Consider the following 24335-nt stretch of genomic DNA (forward strand, 5'->3'; position numbering starts at 1 on the left):
ATACAAAAAAGAGATCGCTGCTTTTAAATTTTTCTAGTCTTAAAAATTTTCTGTTAAATCACCTATTAGATTCATTAGTTGCACATTTTATCACATATTATCAATAAGCTGTTTTTTCCGTAGGAAAATTCTCTAACGAATTTCTATTTCTCTAAAAACTCTTTTTTCTAGGAATTTTTAAGGTGTGTTTTGTCATAACTATAACAAATTATGGACCGCGGACAATTTTTCTACCCAACCTACCCTCTTAAGGCCAAAGAAACAAGTATACGTCAATTTCGAAAAAACGGGAGCGGACATCAACAAGATATTTTGGCGCGTAAGGTAGGTTCTCAAGAATTTTATAAAATGCAGAATAAAAATATACAAATACAAGATTTTTTTAAAAAAACGTGGAAGTATAGATTATGAATTAGAAAACTGAAACATTTTATATTTTGCGTACATGTTATGTTTATAGTCAATTTTGTGCCGTGTTTACATAAAAAAAACGAGGTAAAAAATACGAAATAAAGGATCAGGAATTTCTATACGAAGCAAATCCGCAAACATTAAATTCACATTCTTTTCATTCGCATTCTTTTTTGTCTGCTGTTAATATTACTTGCTTCAGGAGTAAGAGACATATCATAAGTCTGTCTTTTGTGTATTAAATATTTAAATATATGTAGTGAATGAATCTTACACCAAAAAAAAAAAATATAAAAAATATTTTTAAATAAGTAACTTTAAGCTAGTTTGGTAAAATAATATACAACATAGACATATATAAAAGAAGAATTGGACGCAAAAACATTATCGACATAAACAGGGTGGCGACAGAAATTGTAAAAAAAGCACGACTCTTCCGTTATTTTTTAAAACAACCGATGACCACTGTACTCAGTAGAAATATATTCCAAAGTTATATTTAATTAGCCGTTAGCAGTGAAAAAATTTACAGATTCGCCTGTAGTACATTTCCTCGTGCATCAGTAGCATAAAGTGACCAATCAATTATCAGAATACGGATGTTAACAAATAAGAAATTCCTCCAATCGTATTGCTGTGTAAATCGAAAACAAAACAAAACAGATGACACACACGTGCATAATCCAAAACATGAACCAGATGACGATGAATTAAAAAGGCTGTGATCAAAATATAAACACCCCTAATGTAAGAAAATTGATGAAATTTCTTAGATTAAACAAAATTCAATGTCTGTGAAATTTCAAGTTTCAGAAAACTCAACCGAAAAGAAAACTAAAAACAATCTCCACATAAAAATATGATACAATAAAAGCGTATAAACAACATGAAATATTTCCCTCTAAAAAAGATAGGTCAGTCTAAATATTGACGTCAGCTTAAATAAAATTAAATAGAAAAAATAATGATTATACAATTCATACAAAATATAAATATTTTTTCGGAGGCAAAAAAAAAGCGATTCAATGCTCTAATCTAATTTTACTTCATCGCATTTGACTTTGTGTGAAAGTAAAACGAAAGTTTATCACATGTCTACCTAAAAAAACAAAATCGCCCTTTGCTATATACAAGTAACAACCTCTTTTTATGCCTCAGGTGCGTGCATAACTAGACGTGCATCAACAAAGACTGGAAAAGAGCTTGTCCTTCACTGAATAAACTATTGGTAATTACAGTCCCTATTACAGTCCCTACGCAAAATGAAATCTTATTACAAAAAGAAAGAAAAAAACTGGAATGAAAGCATATAATGTGAAAAGTTTTGCGAAAATCTAACTTCCGTGTATAATCAAGAAAAATTCGCGTATAAATCAAACGAATCCATGTATTCTTGAAGTGCTCGGAAACAAAACTCGTATTGATCCTAAAAATAAAGAAAAAATGTCACTATGTCAACATTAACATACACGTGACCCAACGGCAACAAGGACCTTACGAAACAACAACAGCGGGAAGAAATCTGAATTAGGCGCGCGTAAGCAAAACCTTTTTAACCTCTTTAAGAATTACAAATTATAAAAACATACTTGAGCAAAGTTCTTTAAATTTTGTCAATTTTTCTGTCGAGAAAAATTTTCATTCTAAAGCTTATATCTCAAGATAAAGAAGTCTCGTTCTTCCACAACTTGAAAAATTCAGGGTTAAAGCTGATGTAGAATTAAGGTGATTACAGTATTGTTCATAAATATTTAGAAAATGGAAGTTATTTGAGGTAGCTGGGAGAGCTTTTCTTTAGCAAAGTGTAGGATGGATGAGGAGCGCTAAAAACGCGCTGGCCGCGGTTCCGCTGTGTCACAAAAATGCAAAGGTCCGCGAAATTGAGAAAATAGGCCATGCTGACGTCAGCAAAAATTATCACAGTTTGAGGTATCGAATTTAACTAATAACCTTAGATTCACTTTGACAAGTCGAAAGTGCGTGGATATAATATAGTAGCGCCGGAAATCATTGCTTTTTTGTATAATCTGCGAAATTAAGCATTTATTCCACTAATTTTTCAAACGATTATAGATAGGGATCGAGTTACTTACTCTAGTCTGCACCATAGCCGTACGCTGTTGGCGCATCTTTTTTACTGTTTGAAAAACATCGACCACGGCTTCTGTTTTGACTCGCTCAATCAGGTTTGTAAGAGCTATAAACACTCCAGTTCGACCAACACCAGCGCTAAATAAATAAAAGACAAGATTTTATATACCTTGTGTTTGATTTTCTGATTGATGTATGGCAAGGAGCAGGCGCAAGTTAAACACGTGTCAAAAATGAAAAAGTAAGGACTCTCTCACCTGCAGTGGACTGTTATCATCTTGTTGTCAATCAAACTATTCCATTTTTGAACTTGACCAATCAACTGGATTATTCCAATACCGGATTCGGGTGAACCAGATTCGGGCCAAGTTGTGTATTGAAACTGTTTCACATTTCGTGATGTACTAGTCTATAAGAAATAATCGAAGTCAGAATTTACTGTATAATACTACGGCCTTCAATATGTGGAAAGTATTTCCTTCAAAATTTCCTGTATTGTACAAATGGTTTAAGTTTCATAAAGAATTGGTCAAAAAGCTGCAGTTCACTTGAAAAGTTAGAATTGAGATTGTGAATGATGCCCCACCCAATTCTATTTGTACAGCATGTTATACCTCAAAATAAATTATTTTATTCTCTTTCTCCTTGCACTGTCATCCCTATATTTTTTAATCCTCTTGATACTCCCATACCGAGTTAGACTTCCGGCGATTATGTTTGTGACAAATGAAGGTTTCCTTACAAGGGCATATAAATAGGTTTGAACTAAACACAAGATTAATAAAAGCGAAATTGAAAACTCACATCTGTATTAGTTAGTTTCAACTCGCGAACAATATGATCACCATAGGTGGTCACTGATGTAAGTTCCACGATAAAATGCTCAACTTTGGATGAAGATTTTTGTGGCCAATATGGATGAACTTTAACCTACATTGAGAAAAATGTTGTAGTATATAAGATGAATATGGGTCAATATATGAATATAGGTCAATATATATACAGTGAAGTAGCAAGCACAAAACCAGAAATCATGCAACACCTACCTGTCCTCCTTCCACTTCTTTCGACAACATAACAATAGTGGCGCAATTTTGCTCCCAAATCATACGCCAAAAATCACCTATCGTACTTTCTAAAGGAGCTTGAGTAGCGATAAAATAATCTTTAGCAGCGTAACTGTCGATGTAATTCGCGTTAATGTAGTCGCTACCTTCGGAACCTGGTCGTTGCGACAACCTTACCCTTGTTTCGTCATACGGGTAGACGTTCTTGTAACGGTTTTTGGTTTGGTTAACATTTTTGTTGGCTTCTTGGAACTTGTCCTTCTTGTCTGTTTTAGCCAACTTAATAAATTCCTCCATAAGACCGGTCATACCTAGTACAACCAAGTCAATGTAAGGTAACAACAATAAGTAAGCGAGGCAATAACAACACATGCGTTTCAAAAATCGTAAGTGTAACATCACCTTAAACACTATACATCTAAGCTCTATACGGTTTGGATAACAAAGTGATTCAGATAAAAATATGTTTACACGACGCGGCTAAGAAGTAAACACAGTAACACTCACCCGTTCGCGAGTCAACTTGCGATTGCTTCTTGATATACTCTCTCAAAGCGTTTGCCTCGATTTCCGTATCACCAGACTCTAAGTAGTCCAGCAGAGCAGCGTGAATAAAGATGTACTGATCTTCTGTCTGAACCATCAAGCATCGCTGTTCCCTAGTAACAAAGATATATTTATATTCACCGTTATCTTGGCAAGTCCTAATTTTTACGCGATGAAGACAGCAACAGTTGAATTCACATTCAAATTTTACCTGATGTTGGTCACGTTGGTGAATATAGTTATTTCCTTATTTGTTTTTATGTTCTTGATCTGAGTATCGATTGTAATGTAAGTTCCAGTTCTACCAACACCAGCTGAGCAATGCACAATCTGAAAAGAACATATTTTACCAGTTCTTTTTTTAATTTTCTACAAGAACAAACTATGTGATGTGCAACTTCTTAAAAAAGTTGCATTGGTTCACTTCTCTGCAGTTACAACAAAATCTACAGGCGCATTAAAAAACAAACAGCGTGACAAATTTTAACTTACAATTGGTCCTTGTGACATTCCCTTCCAATTATTGACCTTCCGTAGAAAAGACAACAAAGCAGAAGGATCATCAGGAACTCCAAAATCAGGCCATGCAGTAAAATGAAACTGTTTCACAATCCTTTCGATGGCTTGTCCCGTTCGAGTCACGTGAAAGGTTCGCACCACGTGGTCAGGAAAGTTATGCACCTCTGTTGAGGTTATAACGATATCTTTCAATGACAAAGTACCACTATCCGGCCAGTATTGCGCACATTTCACACGACCTTTCTCTTCCAATCTTGTCAACTAGAAAAACAACAAGTCCTTCTAAGTTCGAATATAGACACTGGCGGCCTGAAGCAGGACCACAGTATAGCCTAATCCTTAAGTCTTTTGGGTAATCAGTCTCATAACTTGACCCGTTAACAGTGAACAATGTCTATATAAAATATGTAACCTGGCCACACTTACCATAACGATAGTTGTCACCTCACATTCCCAAGTCATCCTCCAAAAATCAAAGATGGTTTCCGGGAGAGGTCCTTGCGTACCAATGTATTCATTTTCACGTTCGAAACCTACGCACAGAAAACATTGCAAAACATGGAAGAAAAACTAAATAGACGTAAATTGTTTTTGCTAGTCGCAATGCCAGTTGGTGATGGCATGAATAAAATCACAGAGAACAAAGTTAAAATAAACTTAGACTGATTTCGTAATTAAAGGGTTGTAAAGATCTGTTTTACTACAACTTTGAGAGTTTCCACCCAAAGTTGTCGAGAATAGTTGCTGCACTGAATAAGTGAGTAAAGACTGAGTAACTGAGGAACGCTGTGGTATGAACACAAAACAAGGCTTTTTTAAAGTTTTCTTGTCTTCTTAATTTGTGGTTGACATTTAGGTCAAAATGTGGTTCTAATCTATGGCGTTTTATGCCAGAAACTATAAAAGTGTGAATCCATCTTTCTTGCTTAACGTTTAGGTAGAGAATAAAATTTAACGTCAAAGGCAGTTTTCTACTTGGGCAGCTTTCTATTTAGGCGGTATTTTATTTAGGCGGTTTTCTATTTGAGCAGTTGTTTATTTGGGGGTTTGTTTAGTAGGCGGCCTTCGTGCGACTTTGTAGAATCTTTAAGAAAACTATACACATTCTTGGTAAATAATCATAAAAACTGCAATTGTTTGACTAAAATAAATAAACTCCTCTGTATTGCAGACAATGCAAGAGCAACCTACCTCCAATATAGTTGGCGTTGATGTAGTCAGTGTGAGGCTCGTCATCAATTATTGACAGCAAAACACGTGTGTCATCATACGAAGGAACATTGTGATATCGATTCTTGATATTATTGTCTTGGCTCCGAGAGTGACTGTAAGGGTATTCCAGTTCACGGCTGATCATTGAATACTCTTGAGAGAACTCATAATTGCTGTTCGCTTTTAAGCGGTTCACATGATCTTCAAAACGTTTCAAAGGTACAGGTATCCTTGGATCTAAAGCAAGAAGAGGCGTTTAAACATCAACTTATGCAGCTTTCAATAGACATTGCTTTCATAGGTGATAACACTGCAATCAATAATAGGTAAGTCTTTGGCATGTAGAAGGGAAGACGAAAACAACGGAAGAACATAAAACATTAATATGCTCGATGTCTCAGGTGTGTTTTTGTCAATGAAGCGCACATGTTAAAAAAACATATGGCTCAATTCAGATGGCTTGAATATCTCGTAAGATCACAGTACAGTGCATTCTAATTGCACATCCTTTTTTTCATTCATCTTACAATCCGAACAAAAGCATACCTCGATCAGTCGGTGACGGTCCATGACGTATCGACTTTTGTTTCTTCCTCATTTTGTTTTCCACAATGTCAATATCGTCTCTGTTTGATTTTCTTGCTCTCAACAACAACACAATGATGATAACCAAACAAATCGCAATCAAGATGCCGACAATAATACCAACGATTGTGCCTACGCCTAAATGTTCATGATGGTAGATTTATATAATTTGACGAGGTGAAACGGAGACCCAAATTTTATCAATAAATTTTCTCTTTAGTTCTTTGCTGAAGCACCAACAATTCGTGTGTCTGCATCATCTAATAATGCTTAAGCAACGAACTGAAGAGAAAATTCATTAATAAAATGAATAGTGTTTCTAGCCTCAAACACAGCAAAATTTATAATTTTATATAGTTAAGGAAAGTCAATTCTTCAAGTTGATGATTTATAATGTCTAAGGAAGTGCTGAAGTTAGTAAGTGATAACAAGGTGGGAATATAATTGGAACATCTTCTTAATGGATGTCATGAGCTTACACTTTGCTTCAAGAGGTGAGATTTGACAGTCATTATTCTAGTCATTTTCTTATTTCACGCTTTACTGGTTTTAAGATATCACAGTAAACATGTTCTACCTATTTCACTTTCAGCAGTTTTAACTGGTGTATACCATTTGGTCGATTGATATAAATTTTCATTAACATACGCACGAACAAAAACAACATATGTTGTGTCTTTTTCCAATTCACCATTGTTGGGAACTAAAAAATAAAATATATGAAGTTTTAAATGGTTTACATTTCCTCTCACTTCATATTATGGTTGATTTAAACTTACTGCCAAGTGCTCGTCTTTTTCTCTTGCTTGTCTGTCCTCCTCCAACAGTGAACAACTGGTTGTCCACCACCTTGTAAAGACGTCCAACAACAAAAGTTTTAATTTCGTTGTTCTTTATATCTTGAGGATTTTTAGAATATAAAGAATGAGTTCGTTTTACTGCAATTACGTCATAATGACTAAATAAACAAAAAAACAAACTTTTAGCACATCTTTTGAAAGCGAATCAAGAAAAAATAAACATCTAACAATAACCCAAGCATGCTTTGAAAACCACCATCATGTAATCAATCTAAACGAAAGGTGATTGGTACTTACGCAATTTTACCATTGGTCTCCTTGAATTTTAAAATGTTTACCGCAAAGCTAGTCTCCTCAATTCTATCAGCAGGTGGATCAGGCAAATCTTTATCAAGAGGTGGTGGTGCTACAAGAAAAAAAATAAGTTACTCGCAGATAGAGTAATTTTTTTTACAAGAACAACTCAACAGCACCATTGTGTATATGCAGGATAATAAATGACAGGTCGTTAACTAAACTTATGGTTTTGGCAAACAAATGACATCCATAGACCTATTTCCATATACGGTTTCATTCTGCGAAATACGCATGTGAAAATGCAGAATAACATGAAAACGAAATTAGCTATGAGCTAATTTAAGTTTGAAGAATGTATCAACAAATTGTTAACAAAGTTATAAAGAGGGGTGAAGGTATGACAAAAAATGAAATATGTAGATTTTGACTATATTTCGGTGTATGTTAGCTAGCTTGCTAAACCTAACCTACTCACATTTTTAGAATGATGTGAATACATTTATATTTTAATATGTGCTTCTAAATTAGACTTAACATACAGTTTACTAACGCTAAACCCTACTACTCTTTCTCTCTCTCTTACCGACTGTCAATAATCGTACATTTGCATCAAGCATTATGATGGTTAACCTTAATAATTACAGTTTGTAAGTAATGTAAACTGATAGAGCATATACCTTATCATAAATCTCCCCATATAAAAAAAACATTTCTAAAAAAACTATTTTTTAGGGTTTTTCTCCAGTAAAAAGGACAATTTTGGACATATTTTTATTTTAAAAAGGCCTGAATTTCAGATGTGAGCATCCTTAATGTCCTTATAGGTTCATATATGTTATTCAGTATTTTGGTATGTAGATTTCGCGGAACAAAAATGGATATGGAAAAAGGTCTATTGAATGGTGCACTCGCAACGTAATCTTTTATATGTACCCGAAATTATTAAAACAATACACAGCATCCTAATAGAACATAAGAGAAAAAGTAAAAAAACAATATTTAATTTATATTATGTTGAAATGTCTGGTAGTAGTTATTTATGGGCAGAAAGTTTGAATTCCTTAAACAAGCAGTTTCTTCTACTTAATGGTTTTCGTAGGAATACTCCTCACACCTTGCTCACCAACATGGAATAACAACATCAGTCATTATCGATGTTAAATTAAATTAATTACATATGAAACAGGTCTATTTCACGTTTCATGAAAATCCTACTTTTGAAGTCAGCCCATTCAGTCCGGAGAGGTGTCCCTATCGGTTTTCTTAAAAGAATTTTTCGCTATGCTGCATCGCTATAATACTTTATTAGTTTTCATATTTATCTATCAGACACCTGCATGCCAAATTTTTAGGTCTCACAACTTTAAAGCTTCAAATATTGGCCATTACTCAAAACTACACCTTAAATTTCTATAAAATAAGTATAGCAGGGAAAATATATATAACTTCCGTTAGTATTAGAACGTAATACTCGTAACATAACTTTATTTTATAATCAATCTGTAGAGTTTGGATACACGATTAACCCAATTCAAATTTTTGATTTTTAGTATTTTTTTGAAAATTTTGTAAAAACTAAAAAATGTGTTAAATAACTTTTTTGAATATCAGAAAATATAAACAGAATGTTATAACTCATTTCAGACCTAAAGTAATTTGGACAAATTTTAAGCTTTCCACAGAAAAAGTGTTGACATAAACAAAAATTTATTGCTATCATTCATCATCATCATCATCATCATTCTCGGCTTAACGTCCGTTTTCCATGCTAGCATGGGTTGGACGGGGTATATTAATGACCCTCTTCCAATCTGATCTAGACTGTGTTAGATCTAAACTCAACTTCCTCTCTATCAAGTCTGTCCTTATAACCTCCTGCCAAGTCTTTCTCGGTCTGCCTCTGGGCTTTGCCCCAGGAACTATCAAGTCTCTACACTTTCTTACCCAATTATCCTCCTCCATTCTTTCCAAGTGCCCCAGCCAATTCAATCTTCTTATCTGGATAACATCTTTAATTCTACGGAGACTTAGCCTGCTTCTTAGCTCATCTGAACTCTTTCTGTCTCTCAGACTGGCATTACACATCCACCTAACCATTCTCATATCATTCCTTTCTAAACGGTCAAGATCTTCCTGCTTCACTGCCCATGTCTCACTACCGTACAACATAACACTTCTTACACAGGCCTCATACAACCTACCTTTTACCTCAATTGACACGACTCTGCTAGTCAACAAAGGAAGTAACTCTCTAAACTTTTTCCAAGCAGAACCTATCCTGCAAGTAACACTTCTTCCAACACCCCCTTCACTGCCCAACATATCACCTAAGTAACAGAAGTTCTTAACTATCTCTAACGAGCCACTGTTGTACATCATTAAAGCTGGAAATACTTCATTCTCTATAATCTCACCTTTGCAACGCTTGCATACAAACTGTATGTCAGCTCTTAACCTTCCACTAATACTACTGCACTTCTTATGTACCCAATGCTTGCAAGTCTGACAAAATATTGAGTTACTACCAACCCCTTTCCTGCAAACTCCACAAGGCCACTTTCCAACTACAAAGTCACACTTGGCTGCAATGCTACTTATCATGACTTTAGACTTTGCTGTGTTTACCTTCAGCCCTTTCTCTTCCAGTCCGGTTTCCTTTAAAACAAATATGTATACCAAGTTTGATTCCATTTGGAAAAGCCTATCAGAATTTATTGAGTGGGGCGCAGAACCAGCACCTCTGGTCACCAAAAGCGTACATAAATGTAGTTTAAAAAAAACATTCGTGTACCTGCAGCACAAATCCAACAAAGTCGGACATAACATATCTTACTGATCACTTACCTCCAGCAAGAGTTTGAGTCACTTCATTTGTTTTGCTTGAAAACAAACTGTTGAAAACTGTTATTATCACCGTGTAATTACGAAATGGCTGCAAGTTGCTGACTGTACATGATAATTTTGTTTCATTCCTGCATTCGTTGACATCATTTTCTGTATCTTTTGACGAAAGACGATATTTAACCTACGAAGTGCAAAATCACTGTTAGGCGACAACTCAAAGTTAAAAGAAAGCATGATGTCATTTCAATGCAAACACAATTTTAGAAAAGCAAATAATAATACTCACTGTATAACCATACAATTTGCCACGAAGATGCTCTGGGTGTGTCCACTCTGCTTCTACAGAGGTTTCTGTTGCAGTCAATATTATGTCTCGCACTGTGGTAGGTACTGAATGAACATGACACAAAAGTGAAAAAGGTATCTTCACAAAAAAGTACAAGACATATTGTATAAAACACAAACCTCCTTCCTGTGTTAATATTTGAGTTTGAGTAGCATTTTGACCAAAACCGGCAGAGTTATATGCACTGACTGAGAAGTTGTAGCCATTGTAAAAACCTAAATAAAATAATCTGTTGTAACAATGTTATTTATTTTGCAAAATGTACTAACTTGGTTGAAAATAAAACATCCGTATCCCGTTAAAACTTTCCTTGTTTCTTTTATGAGTGCAGTGGTAATTCCATAAAGAGTTTACTTTAAAATGATCTTTTTGTGGAAAAAAGGTAAGTGGAATGCTCGGTGTTACCTGTACCAGCACCAGCCATTTCAAAGCAAAATGATTTTAAAAAATAGACATGCAAAGTTTCATTGTACAACCAATTCTGAATCAAAAGTTATAGGGGAGAAGGAGGAATAATCTACCTCCTCTAAGTTTAGAGGTACCCAAAAAAGCTTGTGAAAATAAAGAAACATTTGAGCCAATCCTATTAAATAACAATATAGTCACTTACCTAACCCTGTTAATGTAAATGCGGTAACATTACCGACATCAGTGCAATTCTCAACAGAGTTTTCAACTTTAATACCATCATTGGTATCTTGTATGTAACACACTTTGTAATTTGTTATCAAACCATTCGAAGGATTAGGTTTTAACCATGATAATGTAATTTCTTGGGGTCGAGATATGGTGTCATGACCAAATTGTCCTGGAGCTGATGGAGCTAAATTAAAAAAAACACAAACCAATTGCCACAAAGCCGTCTATAACCACGTTTGGAATATGGCTTATTCCATGCAGCAAGAAAACATAGGTATCATATAGTAGCAATCTATACAAGTAATACACAAAAATATATAACATAGCTTACAAGCATCTCCTGTTGTTGCTATTACAAATTCACTGAACTCTCCTGCTCCAATAACATTTACAGCTTGTACCCTTAGTTGATAATCTACTGCTGGTTTCAACGCTGGTATAGTATACATCAGGTTTGTTAGGTCTGTTATATTTTTTGAGATACTCTTTCCATCCCCTTTGTATTCTAACATGTAATATGTGATTGGTTTATTTCCTGTGTATGCAGGTGGTGTTATTAAAACTGTAATCGACGTTGACGTTTTTGAAGAAATATTTAAAGTTGGAGAATCTGGCTTATCTAAACAAATTAAAAGTATAAATTTGAGAAAAAAGGAAATGACATTGAAGATTTTCTGACATGTTTAACCTTTAATTCTGACTAAAAATTTTAAACAAAAATTTATGATCAGTTTATCAATTCTCTTAAGAATTTCAGTGTCCCATGTTTAACTTCTTACAAAACCTTCCGCTATCTACTAAGAGCATTGGCACAGAGTCAAAAGAACATGGTAACGTCCTTTTGACTTTTAGTACACATGTTTTTTTCCCCATTGACATACAGCAGGAAAAGACTATATAATGTTCAGAATGAAAAGTCTAAAGCAAGTCTGACAGTATAAATTTATACTTTAAAAAAATTATTAACAACATCTCCAATTTATTATTATTAACCAAACTCCTAATTACTTAAAGATAAACAATAGTTTTAGGTCTACATCATAAATTAACCGGTGTATGTTTAGTACATGTTTAGGCAATCTAATCAATTTAAGTACTAATTTTAAGTATAATCTAAAATATGAGTGTACCTTCTGTAATTAGTTACAAAAATCATTCGGATTAGCTATGACATAAGGATATAACCTATATTTAACTAAATTTAACTAATTGCCAGTATGACCTTGGCTTTTAAGTAAAAACAATTGGATTTAACTTACCTATGCTTGTAAAAGTAAATGTCTTCTCAACTTCACCAGCTGTGTTTTTGGCTTTACATATGTAATCACCAGTGCTGTCTCTTGTTACAGGATCGATGTCATATGAAACAAGTTTACCTGGTTGTTCAGTAGGAGTTGCAATACCATTTCTATACCAAGCTAAAGTTGCTTGAGGGTTTCCATAGTCACTTGCGTAGCATGTCATTGAGAATTTTTCACCAACTTTACCTTCATTTTTATTAGAAGGTGCGAATATTAATTCAGAGGCGTTATCTATAAAAATAAAAATTGAAAAGTTTTAATAAAAAATGATCTCAATTTTTAAGTTTTTCTTCATTGTAACAATTACAAGGTAAAAGCTTACAATATATATTGGCATTTGACAAAGTCGCAAAAGCTTCGTTACTTTGATTAGAAGCTTGTGATGTAGCAATACAGCTATAATTAATCCCAATCATAGAACGTTGCACATTCTGTACCACAAGTGTTTTAGATGTTTCTTCAGTAACTGAAACTCTGTTTTTCTTCCAACTAAAAGATTGTGCTTCTTCTCCACCTTCCACATTACATGTGATATTCATGTTTTGTCCTTCAACTGTTGGTGTGATTGTGATGGAAACTTTTAATGTCACTAGATAGACATTGATTATTAAATAAAAGAAATTAATACTTTGCTATTCTAAACTTGCTACTGATTTTCTCCAAATTAACAAAACAACTTTAATTTAAGGAAACATTTTTTTTGTGTGTAAACCTTTTACCAATAGTTATAAATAATCATATAAACATAAAAGTAGAGATATCTTTACAGATGCTTTAAATAACCACAAACCTTCAACAGTAACTTGTGACGACACTTTCTCTACCTTATTAACTTGTGCAATACATCTGTAAAAACCACTGTCTGAAGTTTGAGTAGTTATGTTGTATACGGCTGATGACTGAAATTGTGTCAAGTCAACAGTACCTTTTCGAAATTTGTACACAATATTTCTTGGTGAGGATGTAGTACATGTTAATGTAAATGTTTCACCAGAATTTAAATTATTTGGTGATGCAGCTAGTGTGGGAGTTTGAAACAATTCTAAAAAGAAAGTGAAAACTCAATTGGAAGAAAGTAACAAGGGTGCTGTGTAAACTTTACAAAGCTTTGAACAAAAACTAATGGTAGCCAACATCAGTGAACAAAAAAATCCCAATCTGTGATAAGTTTCAAGTTTTTCTTTGTGTTTTCTTCTTTCTTTGAAACGTTTTTAGCCAGTTGAACCCTGGGTCAGTCAAAAACATAACTTCTGATTAACAAATTATTGCATATCCTTGACGTTTTAAATGTAGACCTTTTTAAGAATTAACTTACCATTCACTGTTAGTGATACAGCATTACTCGTGACTGAAAGAGGAGATGTTGTTGTTGCTGATACAGTGCACGTGTATGATCCAGAATCTGATTCATTCGCTTTTGGTATAATGAAGACGTTATTACCACCTGTTGTTATAACATTACCATCTTTTTGGAATGAATAAAAAACTGGGTTTAAGTTTGTATCCACACCACAATTAAAAGTGATACTGTCACCTTCATTAGGAGTTGTCGATGTTGGTGAAATAGTCAATCCTGCATTTTCCAAGTCTAAGTAAATAATGTTGAATGTTTCACTACCCTGGTGTTCTGCAGCTTAATACCTCTTACTGCAAGGGTTTTGTCCTTTTGGAAATTGTTATATTAAATTGACCATATATACCCTCCACACACATATCCTAATAAAAACATCCATCAATATTTATAATAGTTAAATAATCACATTGCTTAGAAAGATATTTCAAAAATTGAGAATCTAAAAAAATGCATTTTTTAAATTTAATTTTAGGCTATTTTATGATTTTTGGAGTAATGTCACTGTTCAGAAAATAAATTCTATAAGGAGTCATAACAATTCTTCCAAAAGTTGATGTAATCAGCCAATCGAATAATCAAAAGTGGTCTATTAGCAAAAAATTGCTGTTGTTATGGTCAGCTTTTAAGGGAAAAACAAAATTCACGATAACAAGATTTAAACAATGGCAAAACTTAAAATATTTATATTTATTTAGTAATTTTTCTCCTTCGGGGTCCACCATTATAAGCCTTATGTATTTTTTAACCAGAGACTTGTTTGTTAGAAGAAACTACCGATAGGTTAGTACTTATATTTTTGTGCTGTCCGAAAACCACTGCAGCAAAAACTTACAGTGATCAAGGTCAACCTTAACAGCATTCACTATAACAAAAGCTAAGTAGTAATTGTTCTGACTCAAAAGATTATAAAAATAAAATTCAGTGGTTTTATTGGATAATGAATTAATGTCAATTGACTATGTATAATAGCTAATTTCTAAGAAGTTTCTCAAGGATTTGTCCTTGGATTATTGTTTCTGGTGTAAGTATTTTCAAGAACTAATAATTCACTATAAATAGTGATAAATTGAAGTGACCTACTTTGGAAATAAAACAAAACTTTAAGCGTGCACTGACATCATCAAATTATATAATGACATTGAATTGACTTCAATAAACAAAGTGAAGTAACTATAGGTGTTATCCACTTGAAAAAAACAATGTAAATAATAGAATCGAGTTAAAAATGGTAGAATAGCAATTAAATGCCTTTTAACGAAACTGTAAACAACTGATACAGAGTAAACAAATGAAACAAATGAAGAAAGTAAACATAAATAGCAGGAGTGGTCAAAATTAACCAGAATTTGAATTATTATGGACACAAAAAACATCCAAGGCTACTGGGAACTTGATACGTGTTATAGAATCTTTGTCAACTGCAAGAGGCAGAGACAAAGATATTAAAACGATACCACCAAAGAGTTGGGTGAAGTTTGTCACATTTCTTTGCCGAGGTAAAAAGCATAATGATGCTGAATACCAATTATCTTCCTTGGCAATGATATAGGCTGCTATAGACAGGTTTGTGAAAGAAGGGCTATCATTCTTCAATTTTATATCAAGAAAGTTCAACTCATCGCATGCTGTTTTAGAAGCCAGAGCCGAAATGTTGTGTGAAAGTAGAATGGGGCGCAACACAGGAGGAAGAAAACAATCTGAGTGATTGTGGTCAGCATGTCTGAACACCCTGATGGCTATAAAAAACGTTATGGTAGACAATACGCAACCATTCGGATTAGGAGGACAAGAGCACCACCAAATTAAAATCACGGATTTCACCTTACCAAGCAGAGGTTGGAGTAGAATTATATCACATATATTTGTCATAGCAGATCTAAGATGCCAGTAAGTCTTTTCCAAACATTAACAAACAACCAAACAAGCTCTGAACACGTGGACTATTTTACCTTTCTGTAATTAAAACCCTCAGAAAGAGGTTGATTTAAAGCTACACTGGTGGGTAAAAACAGGATAAATTCCTTAATGAGAAATATAATTGAACACTCACATCTATGAGGAACGATAAAATTCACCAACCATTTAGCATGTAACACTTTCGTAAAAAAATGAAATAACACAAAGTTCAAAAATGGTTATAACAACGAGTGGACTTGACAAACAACAGCAGCAGTATCTTTCCAGTTGTATATATTGAGAACTTAGAAAAGCAGTAACCAAAAAGAAGTTCCTAAAGCTCTCATTGTTAATCTCAACAACCACATCATCATCATCATTCATTCTCCGCTTAAAGTCCGTTTTCCATGCTAGCATGGGTTGGACGGGGTATATTAATGACCCTCTTCCAATCTAAACTAGACTGTGTTAGATCTAAACTCAACTTCCTCTGTATCAAGTCTGTCCTTATAACCTCCTCCCAAGTCTTTCTCGATCTGCCTCTTGGTTTTGCCACAGGAACTGTCAAGTCTCTACACTTTCTTACTCAATTATCCTCCTCCATTCTTTCCAAGTGTCCCAGCCAATTCAATCTTCTTATCTGAATAACATCTTTAATTCTACGGATACTTAGCCTGCTTCTTAGCTCATCTGAACTCTTTCTGTCTCTCAGACTGGCGTTACACATCCACCTAACCAAACTTATATCATTCCTTTTTAAACGGTCAAGATCTTCCTGCTTCACTACCCATGTCTCACTACCGTACCACATAACACTTCTTACACAGGCCTCCTACAACCTACCATTTAACTCGATTGACAAGACTTTGCTAGTCAACAAACAAAGTAACTCTCTGAACTTTTTCCAAGCATAAACTATCCTGCAAGTAACACTTCTTCCAACACCCCCTTCACTGCCCAACATATCACCTAAGTAACAGAAGTTCTCAACTATCTCTAGCGAGCCACTGTTGTACATCATTGAAGCCGGAAATACTTCATTCTCTATAATCTCACCTTTTCAACGCTTGCATACAAACTGAATATCAGCTCTTAACTTCCACCAATACTACTGCACTTCTTATGTACTCAATGCTTGCAGGTCTGACAAAAAATTGCAAACTCCACAAGGTGACTTTCCAACTACAAGGTCACACTTGGCTGTAATGCTACTAATCATGACTTTAGACTTTGCTGTGTTTACCTTTAGCCCTTTCTCTTCTAGTTGAAAAAGTTTCTTAGTTGAAAAAGTTTGAGAAGTGGAAGAAAGGATTCTTCTACTTCTCAAACTTTTTTAACTAATTCTTTCATCAACTCAGCTATGAGAACCAAATCATCTACATACAATGAATAACCTGTTCTGAACTCCATCGACAGCGCTTAAGACTAGAAAAAACAACAAGGACTAAGTACAGAACCCTGATGTACACCAACATTTACACTAAATTCATCACTAAGTGAATCGGTAATCCTGACACGACTTCTAGCATTGCTGTACATAGACTGTATAATCTTAACTAGCCACTCATCCACACCTAATTTTCTCATAGCCCACTAAATAACTTTATGTGGCACTCTATCAAAAGCTTTCTCTCAATTTACAAAGGCAAAATAGAGATTCTTTCTCTTTGCTAAATACTTTTCCTGAAGCTGTCTGAGTAAAAATATTGCATCTGTAGTGCCACGCCCTGGAACAAAACCAAATCGCATCTTATCTTTATCAATTCTTTTTCTAAGTAACTTATCAATCACTCTTTCAATAACTTTCATTACTTGATCAACCAACTTCTAACCTCTATAGTTACCTCTTTCTAATGCATCACCCTCGCCTTTGGCCCTTGAGACAATTCACTATTACACTCAACTGCCACTCACTCAGAATAGCACCATCCTTTATAATCTGATTAGCAAGAGTTAAGATTTCCTAATAGCCTCCACTACCCATTCTGTCTTGATCTGCATAGCTGGTCCTTCTACAACATCATCATCAGACAAATTATCCTCATCCCAATCAAACTCAGTGTTAAGCAACCTCTGATAATAATTCCTTCAAGCTACCCTTTTCTCCTCCTCCGCGCTAGCCAAAACACCTTCATCATTACGTATACAGTTCTCACCTACAACATTTTGATTAGTCTTCTTTATTTGCTTTGCTATCTTGAATGCCTCATTGCGCTGGTCTTCCTTTCTTAACACATCTGCAAATCTGTTTCTCTCTGCTTCTGATTTTGCCTTATACACTGCTGTACGAGCACGATGCTTAGCTTCTAAGTAAATATTTTTACTACCACCTGACTTCCACTCTTTCCAAAGTTTCCTGTTTTTATTTATATACTTGTCAACCTCATTATTCCACCACCAGGTCTGTCTATGTCTATCACACTGACCACCATTAAAGTTGCCGCCCACCATGACAAGTTCAGTGTCTCCAAACTTTGATGTGACTGCTATCAACTCATCATAAAACTTATCTTCATCTTCCTCACTGAGTCCACACTGTGGAGTATAAACTGACAGAAAAGTGACAATCCTACTACCTATCAAAAACTTTATCACATGACAATTATGAACACGCATAACATCTATTACTTTTTCTACCCACTTTTCTGCAACGAATATTACCAACTCCTCCATATCCATCACTATTACCAATCCAAAAAAGCTTACCTTGCCCTCCTACCTTCCACAAATCTCACTGAAGCTCCTCTCCACCTGACTTCCAGAACACAACACATATTAACAGATCTACGTTCTAACATTTCAACTACGTCACCTGCTCTACCTCTCAGAGTACCAACATTTATACACTAGCCGTCCTTAACCTAGTGTTATCTACCTTGTGATGTGATAGCTGGGTAACAGTCTGACGATGCTTACACCTGACATCTGTCCCACCGTGTGCGACACCTTCACTCCTTAGAGTTTCAGCCCTGTTTACGCAGTTTGTCTGATCAACTGTTCTTACGGCCATTAATAAAGAATTTTGGCATTGTTTTACAACTGGATGCCCTTCCTAGCGCCAACCGTTCACACACTGGACCAGGTGTTTTTTTAAAGTGACACCATCACTGTGGCATTTCATAGGACTTCTACAATCGCCCATTTAAACTAAGGTATGATGGAGGATGTTCAACTCCTCTCTTGTCTCTTAAAGAGACCCTTTACCCAAGACCCTTCACCCACACTGTTTATAAACAAAGAAACAACTCAAAAGAATCAATTCTCTCTCCTGCTCCACCAGAAAAAAAGTGTGCAGGCATCAGTAAATTATTACAAAAATAACAAAACGTTTTTTATGATTATTTAAAAGGTTTTGGAATTTGCAGTTGCTTGTTGTTTCGTTTATTTCACCACTGTTCGAAAGGTTTTTTTCCATTTCTTAGAATCATTTTTTAAGAAAAAAAATCGATTTTTTTTCTCACTGGTAAAATCAAACTTTTTTTCTTTATCTCCATAGACCACACTTCTTCATGAAACTATGCTCGACCAATATCTCAAATTTAAATATTAAAGGTAATGATACACTATAATTTTCATTTGGTTTCTTCATACAATATCGCTTTTTTTCGTTCTTTTATTTTCACTTGCCTGATGAAAATAAAGAGTGCAAATAGAAGAACTCTAACAATAAAAATCATATTGCACTCTGCACCGTCTGATAACTATTCTTTTCTTACACAATTGAATAATTTTGATGTATGAGTAACGTTTAAAATAACGGCAAGTGAACACTTAATAGCACAATTCAGGCAAGTTGTAGACTAGAAGTCCGTTTTGACATTTAGAACCTTAAATGGCAAGTAATTTACAATCGTGAATTTCATGAGTGCAAAGATGCTCCAGCAATTCACAAAACAAAAAAAACAACAATAGTCTCTTTCACATTTGCGTTTATCTAGTATATGTTTCTACAGCAATTGTGTGTGCGTTGTAATCGTAAGGTTGTAATCATAAGTGCGACATTTGAAGTAGTGTTGGCTTCTTGTTCGTACATATATTCTGTTATTTGTTTTTATAACGTATACGGTCAGTTTATAACTTTTTGTTAATTAATATCTTTATTATAATGTGTGAATTTATATCTTTATTATAATTTTAATACAAAGAATTTAGACTAATGAATGCCAATGAAATAAATCATCCTTTAAATCAGAACAAAATTTATATAGCTATAACAGGACTTAAAAAATTAGGTACATGCATGTGCACAAAAAACCATGCACATAAAAAATGACGCTGTCAATTTTATGCTACCGTATTTTCCGGTATATAACCTGCATATCGTATAACCCGCAGCTCAGCTTTTTTAGGGAGTTATAAACTGGTTGTTATCAGATAGCCTGCACATTCGTATAACCCGCATAAAATTTCAATCAATGTATTTTATTTACCCGCACCTCTTTGCATAACCTGCGTCGTGTTAAGAAAAAAAGTTTGCGTATTTTTACTTAGCCTAATCATTTTATAAACATGTGCGTCTTTTCTGTTTTTTTCATGCTGGAGACAAGTGGGGACGTTTAAACTTGTGAACCCCAAACACGAGAACCGAGTGTCTGAACTAGCGACTGTCTCAGTCTTAACTTCCTTGTCTCCGATTGCAGGAATAATAATGAATTCAAATAAATTTGACAAGTTTATCTTCTGCTAATGCCGACAGTACTAAATCAGACAACGCTGTTTTCTTTTTATTTGTAGACATTGGTTTCAGCCAATAATAACTCTTGCTCCATGCAATTAAACAAACAAACAAAAAACCATTCTATCAGGTTATAAACCTAAAGTAAAATCTCTGTTTCTTATATGTATATTTAAGTTTTTTTGGCATAAAAATAAACATAATAATTATCACGGATTGTCTGAACGTTCTTGTCTAATGTTTATAGAATTTTGTTATTTTTTTATATCGCAGCAATCACAGTGTGCATGATAAAATGAATGGCGGCAATAAGGAGGAGATAATTGCGTGTGTCTAATTAATTGTATTTTATATTTGATATTTTTAGTGGTGACCTGTTTCTCGAAGGTAGCGAAGATAAAAAAGAAAATTATTATTATTATTTCAATTTTAACATTTTTCAATATTTTTAACAGGAATTAATAATTAAGTCCTGGGCACTAGGTTGTGAAATACGTGTCAATTAAACCTAAAAATGATACCTGCAATATTGCTCTATTACCAGAAGCAAATCATTTCAATGTGCTCAATGTGATTGCAAAGATATAAATAGATTAGAATTACATTCAACCCAAAAGAAAAATGATCTCCAGAATTGTGTTTCAGAGAGAGCTCGTAATATTAGCACTGGCAAGCAATAGAAAGTTAAAGCAATTTCACTGTGTGAAAAAAATTAAATCACGTAGTTGAAATAAGATTACGTAGATATAGGATCGTGCATACAGTTATTAATGTACGCATTTTATACCGTTGGTACTATTTTCTTTATTGAATGTATAAACTTTAAATTTCACAATAAATGAGAGAAAATATAAAACTTATCACATAACCTGCACCACATTATAACCCGCACCAATGGTGGAAGTAGTAAAAATCAACTTATAACCCGCGGGTTATATACCGGAAAATACGGTACTTTTAAGTTCAATGGTTAAATCAGATTTCTATTTGTTCATGACCCTTACTTCTCTTGTTTTCTCATTGTTGATAAACCAGATATATACTTCCATTAAAATGTGCGTAATTTGTTTTCCAAAAGGGACTGTACTCAACAACATGAAACCAAGGGGCAAGTGCTGGACTAAGGGCCCTGCAATGAAAAAGCTCGAAATACAGTGTTACATTGCTGATTGCCATTACAACATGGTTTAATGCTCATGCACATTTTTAAACTACGAGGTACACAAAAAGACGTGTACCGACATTTTGAATTTAAATGCCCTGACTAAAATGCCAGAGAACAGCATTGGAATATATGTTATAAAGTAAAAACTATAAGTTGTTCTCTGTCTTGCAATACAAGAATATAAAACTTACAATTAACAACTATGCTCTGATTTTTTGATGATGACATTTCAGAACCAGATCCATTTTTTGCTGTACAAGAATATACACCAGCTTTTTCTTTTGTAATATTAGTGATATTTAATGTCTGCGAAATTTCATCAGGGACTTGACTATTATTTTTAAACCATTTAAATGTGACAGCAGTAATGTCTGTTTCAATGCTACAGTTGAGTTGTAAATTAGAGCCTGCATTCACTGTTGCAGTGCCTTCTGTAATTTCAACTGTAGGATTCGGTATTACTCCTAGATCGAAAAAGTTATTACAATTATGCTGAGAGTAATGTATATAGTCTATTTACAACAAGTAATTCTTTATGAAGCAGCAACAAAATATCAATATAGCTAGTTATATAGGAATATAAACAAACCTTGTACAAATGAGAGATGAACTACAACAAATATCGAAAACCAAATCATTTCATCACGTTATTAATGAATTTTTTACTTCTAAAAATACACAATAGTATATTACATAAATCATGTGTTTTCTAGTGATCAAAGATTTTGAGATGCACTAAGGTATCGTCTCAAAATGTTTGTACGTAGTTCGTTTAATTCATACAAAAAACTTTGTATCATTTATTAAATCTTTTGTATCATTTTATTTGTAATACAAACCTTTTCGTATTATCAAAATTACAAGTTCGTATAAGGTTTGTATCATTTAAAATAAAGTTTGTATGCAGTTCATATTATTTCAATGAAATTTGTATAAAGATTTGCTTATACAAAGTTCGTTTATTAGCTATAATTGGACTATTATCGATAGTCTTTATATTGAAATATTTTCAACAATTATAAAGTTCGTTTTGTTATACAAACTTCATTTATTTTAATCAATCTTATTATCTAAGGTCTTTAGAGATCGTCTCCACGGCATCGTATAAAGCAAAAAGACGCATTTTTGCTAGTCTTTTCAAAGAAGTCAACCTTGTATATTTTACTTCTTTTATTTCTGGTTTCGTATTGAAATAATTATGCGCAATTACGCTGGTACTTTTGAAGTTCGTTTTAAGTTTACTTAGTTTACTTAGTTTAAAGTTTATTTACTCAATTTACAGTCAATTTACTTAGTTTAAAGTTTGTATCATTTCTTTTAGTGTTTAAAAAAAAACTTTGTTTAATTCTTTTGTTTCTGGTTTCGTATTGACATAACAAGAAACCGCGTTTGGTTTGAAATCACACATAAAGAACAAACATTTCAATCTGCGCATTCCTGCAAAGAATATGTTGATATAATACCGATCCAGATATTATTAAAAAAATAATAACCTGCAATTCCAGTTGCATCACTTGCATATTCATAAATTTAGTATTTGAGCAAGCCAAGAATAAACCCAGCCTTTGAAGTGTTAAGAATAAGAATTTTAAAAGTGTTCTGCGTAGGAGGTCGTCAAACTTTCTTTATGCTTCAAAATTCTGATCACTTTGGACAAAAGCTTTTTTTCAAAAACATTTTTCCTTATTTCCTTATTTCAAAAGAATATGCAGAAAGAAAGCAAAACCAAATATGAGTTTTGCTTTTGCGAGAGCACATGTTAAAAAATAAAATAAGGAACTATACAAACTTTATAATTTTGAAAGTTAGAACTTTATATGTTAATACAACATTGTCCAGAAAAAACACAATAAATTATACAACACGCAAATTCTTGGCTACGATTCCTTAACACATGGCAAAATACACATAATAAAAATTGGTTTGTCTGTTTGTTTGCTTGTTCGTTCTGTTTCATAAAAAGAAGAAAAAAAATATTCCCTGTATAAAGTCTCTAAACTCTGGCTAGCTATGAGGAACTCTACAAACAGAAAGAAATGTTACATATTGTAACATAAAAACACTTTAAAACATAGCGTCCTTTCAAATCATCCTAAAATTGTTGGTTTTTAAATTATGTTTACTACACTTTATTTTTGCTTGAAAAAATTCAGCAACAACAGTTTGCACCATGCTTCAATAAAAACAGCTAAAGATAAAGGTCTTCTTCACAAACTTTATACCAAGAAAGCACAACATGAGCTTTCCGTTTATGCGAGAAAATAGTAGAGAGCATTTTTATCCAGTGAAATAAACAATAACAATGACTTGAATCCAGTGTGTTGAAACTTTCCTAAAGACCGCCGTCGTCACGACGAAAGGGTAAACCAACATATCACACTACTCCATATGTGTGATTTAATTATGCGCAATACCGGTACTTTTGAAGTTCGTTTCAAGATCGTATAGCAATTTACTTTGTTCAAAGTTTGTATCATTTCATTTTTTATGATAAAAAAAACTTCGTTTAAGTTTGTATCATGTATTATAAAAGTTCGTATAAACTTCGTTTATATTTTTTATTTTTAAACAAAGCACTTCCTATGAC

General features: G+C 33.7%; 1 protein-coding gene across 2 annotated transcripts; it reads right to left on the minus strand.

Moving 5' to 3' along the window:
* Window positions 1-640: 640 nt before the first annotated feature.
* Window positions 641-22495, minus strand: LOC130630288 (receptor-type tyrosine-protein phosphatase F-like). 2 transcript variants are annotated; one of them, XM_057443725.1, is made up of 25 exons: window positions 22338-22495; window positions 21940-22212; window positions 13974-14246; window positions 13449-13700; window positions 12981-13247; window positions 12617-12889; window positions 11689-11976; window positions 11329-11541; window positions 10838-10933; window positions 10659-10762; window positions 10373-10553; window positions 7529-7637; window positions 7211-7389; window positions 7009-7134; window positions 6393-6569; window positions 5826-6083; window positions 5061-5167; window positions 4608-4895; window positions 4327-4445; window positions 4077-4228; window positions 3549-3880; window positions 3307-3432; window positions 2760-2911; window positions 2505-2640; window positions 641-1837 (listed from the first exon to the last, which is right to left on the minus strand). In XM_057443725.1, the coding sequence occupies exons 1-25, from the start codon at window positions 22384-22386 to the stop codon at window positions 1763-1765; spliced, it is 4605 nt and encodes a 1534-aa protein (XP_057299708.1). In that variant the 5' UTR covers window positions 22387-22495; the 3' UTR covers window positions 641-1762. The 2 variants fall into 2 exon arrangements, with proteins under 2 accessions (XP_057299708.1, XP_057299709.1); XM_057443726.1 differs by lacking the exons at window positions 10373-10553; window positions 10659-10762; window positions 10838-10933; window positions 11329-11541.
* Window positions 22496-24335: the final 1840 nt, after the last annotated feature.

Source organism: Hydractinia symbiolongicarpus, chromosome 2 (assembly GCF_029227915.1).
Source record: "Hydractinia symbiolongicarpus strain clone_291-10 chromosome 2, HSymV2.1, whole genome shotgun sequence".
In the NCBI taxonomy this organism is placed as follows: domain Eukaryota; kingdom Metazoa; phylum Cnidaria; class Hydrozoa; order Anthoathecata; family Hydractiniidae; genus Hydractinia; species Hydractinia symbiolongicarpus.

Coding starts and splice junctions, on each gene's coding strand:
- LOC130630288 (XM_057443725.1), bottom strand. CDS start 22,386: ATGATTTGGTTTTCGATATTTGTTGTAGTTCATCTCTCATTTGTACAA. Junction 6,570..7,008: donor AACTGCTGAAAGTGAAATAG/GTAGAACATGTT, acceptor ATGAACATTTAG/GCGTAGGCACAATCGTTGGT. Junction 5,168..5,825: donor CAACGCCAACTATATTGGAG/GTAGGTTGCTCT, acceptor TTCTGTGCGTAG/GTTTCGAACGTGAAAATGAA.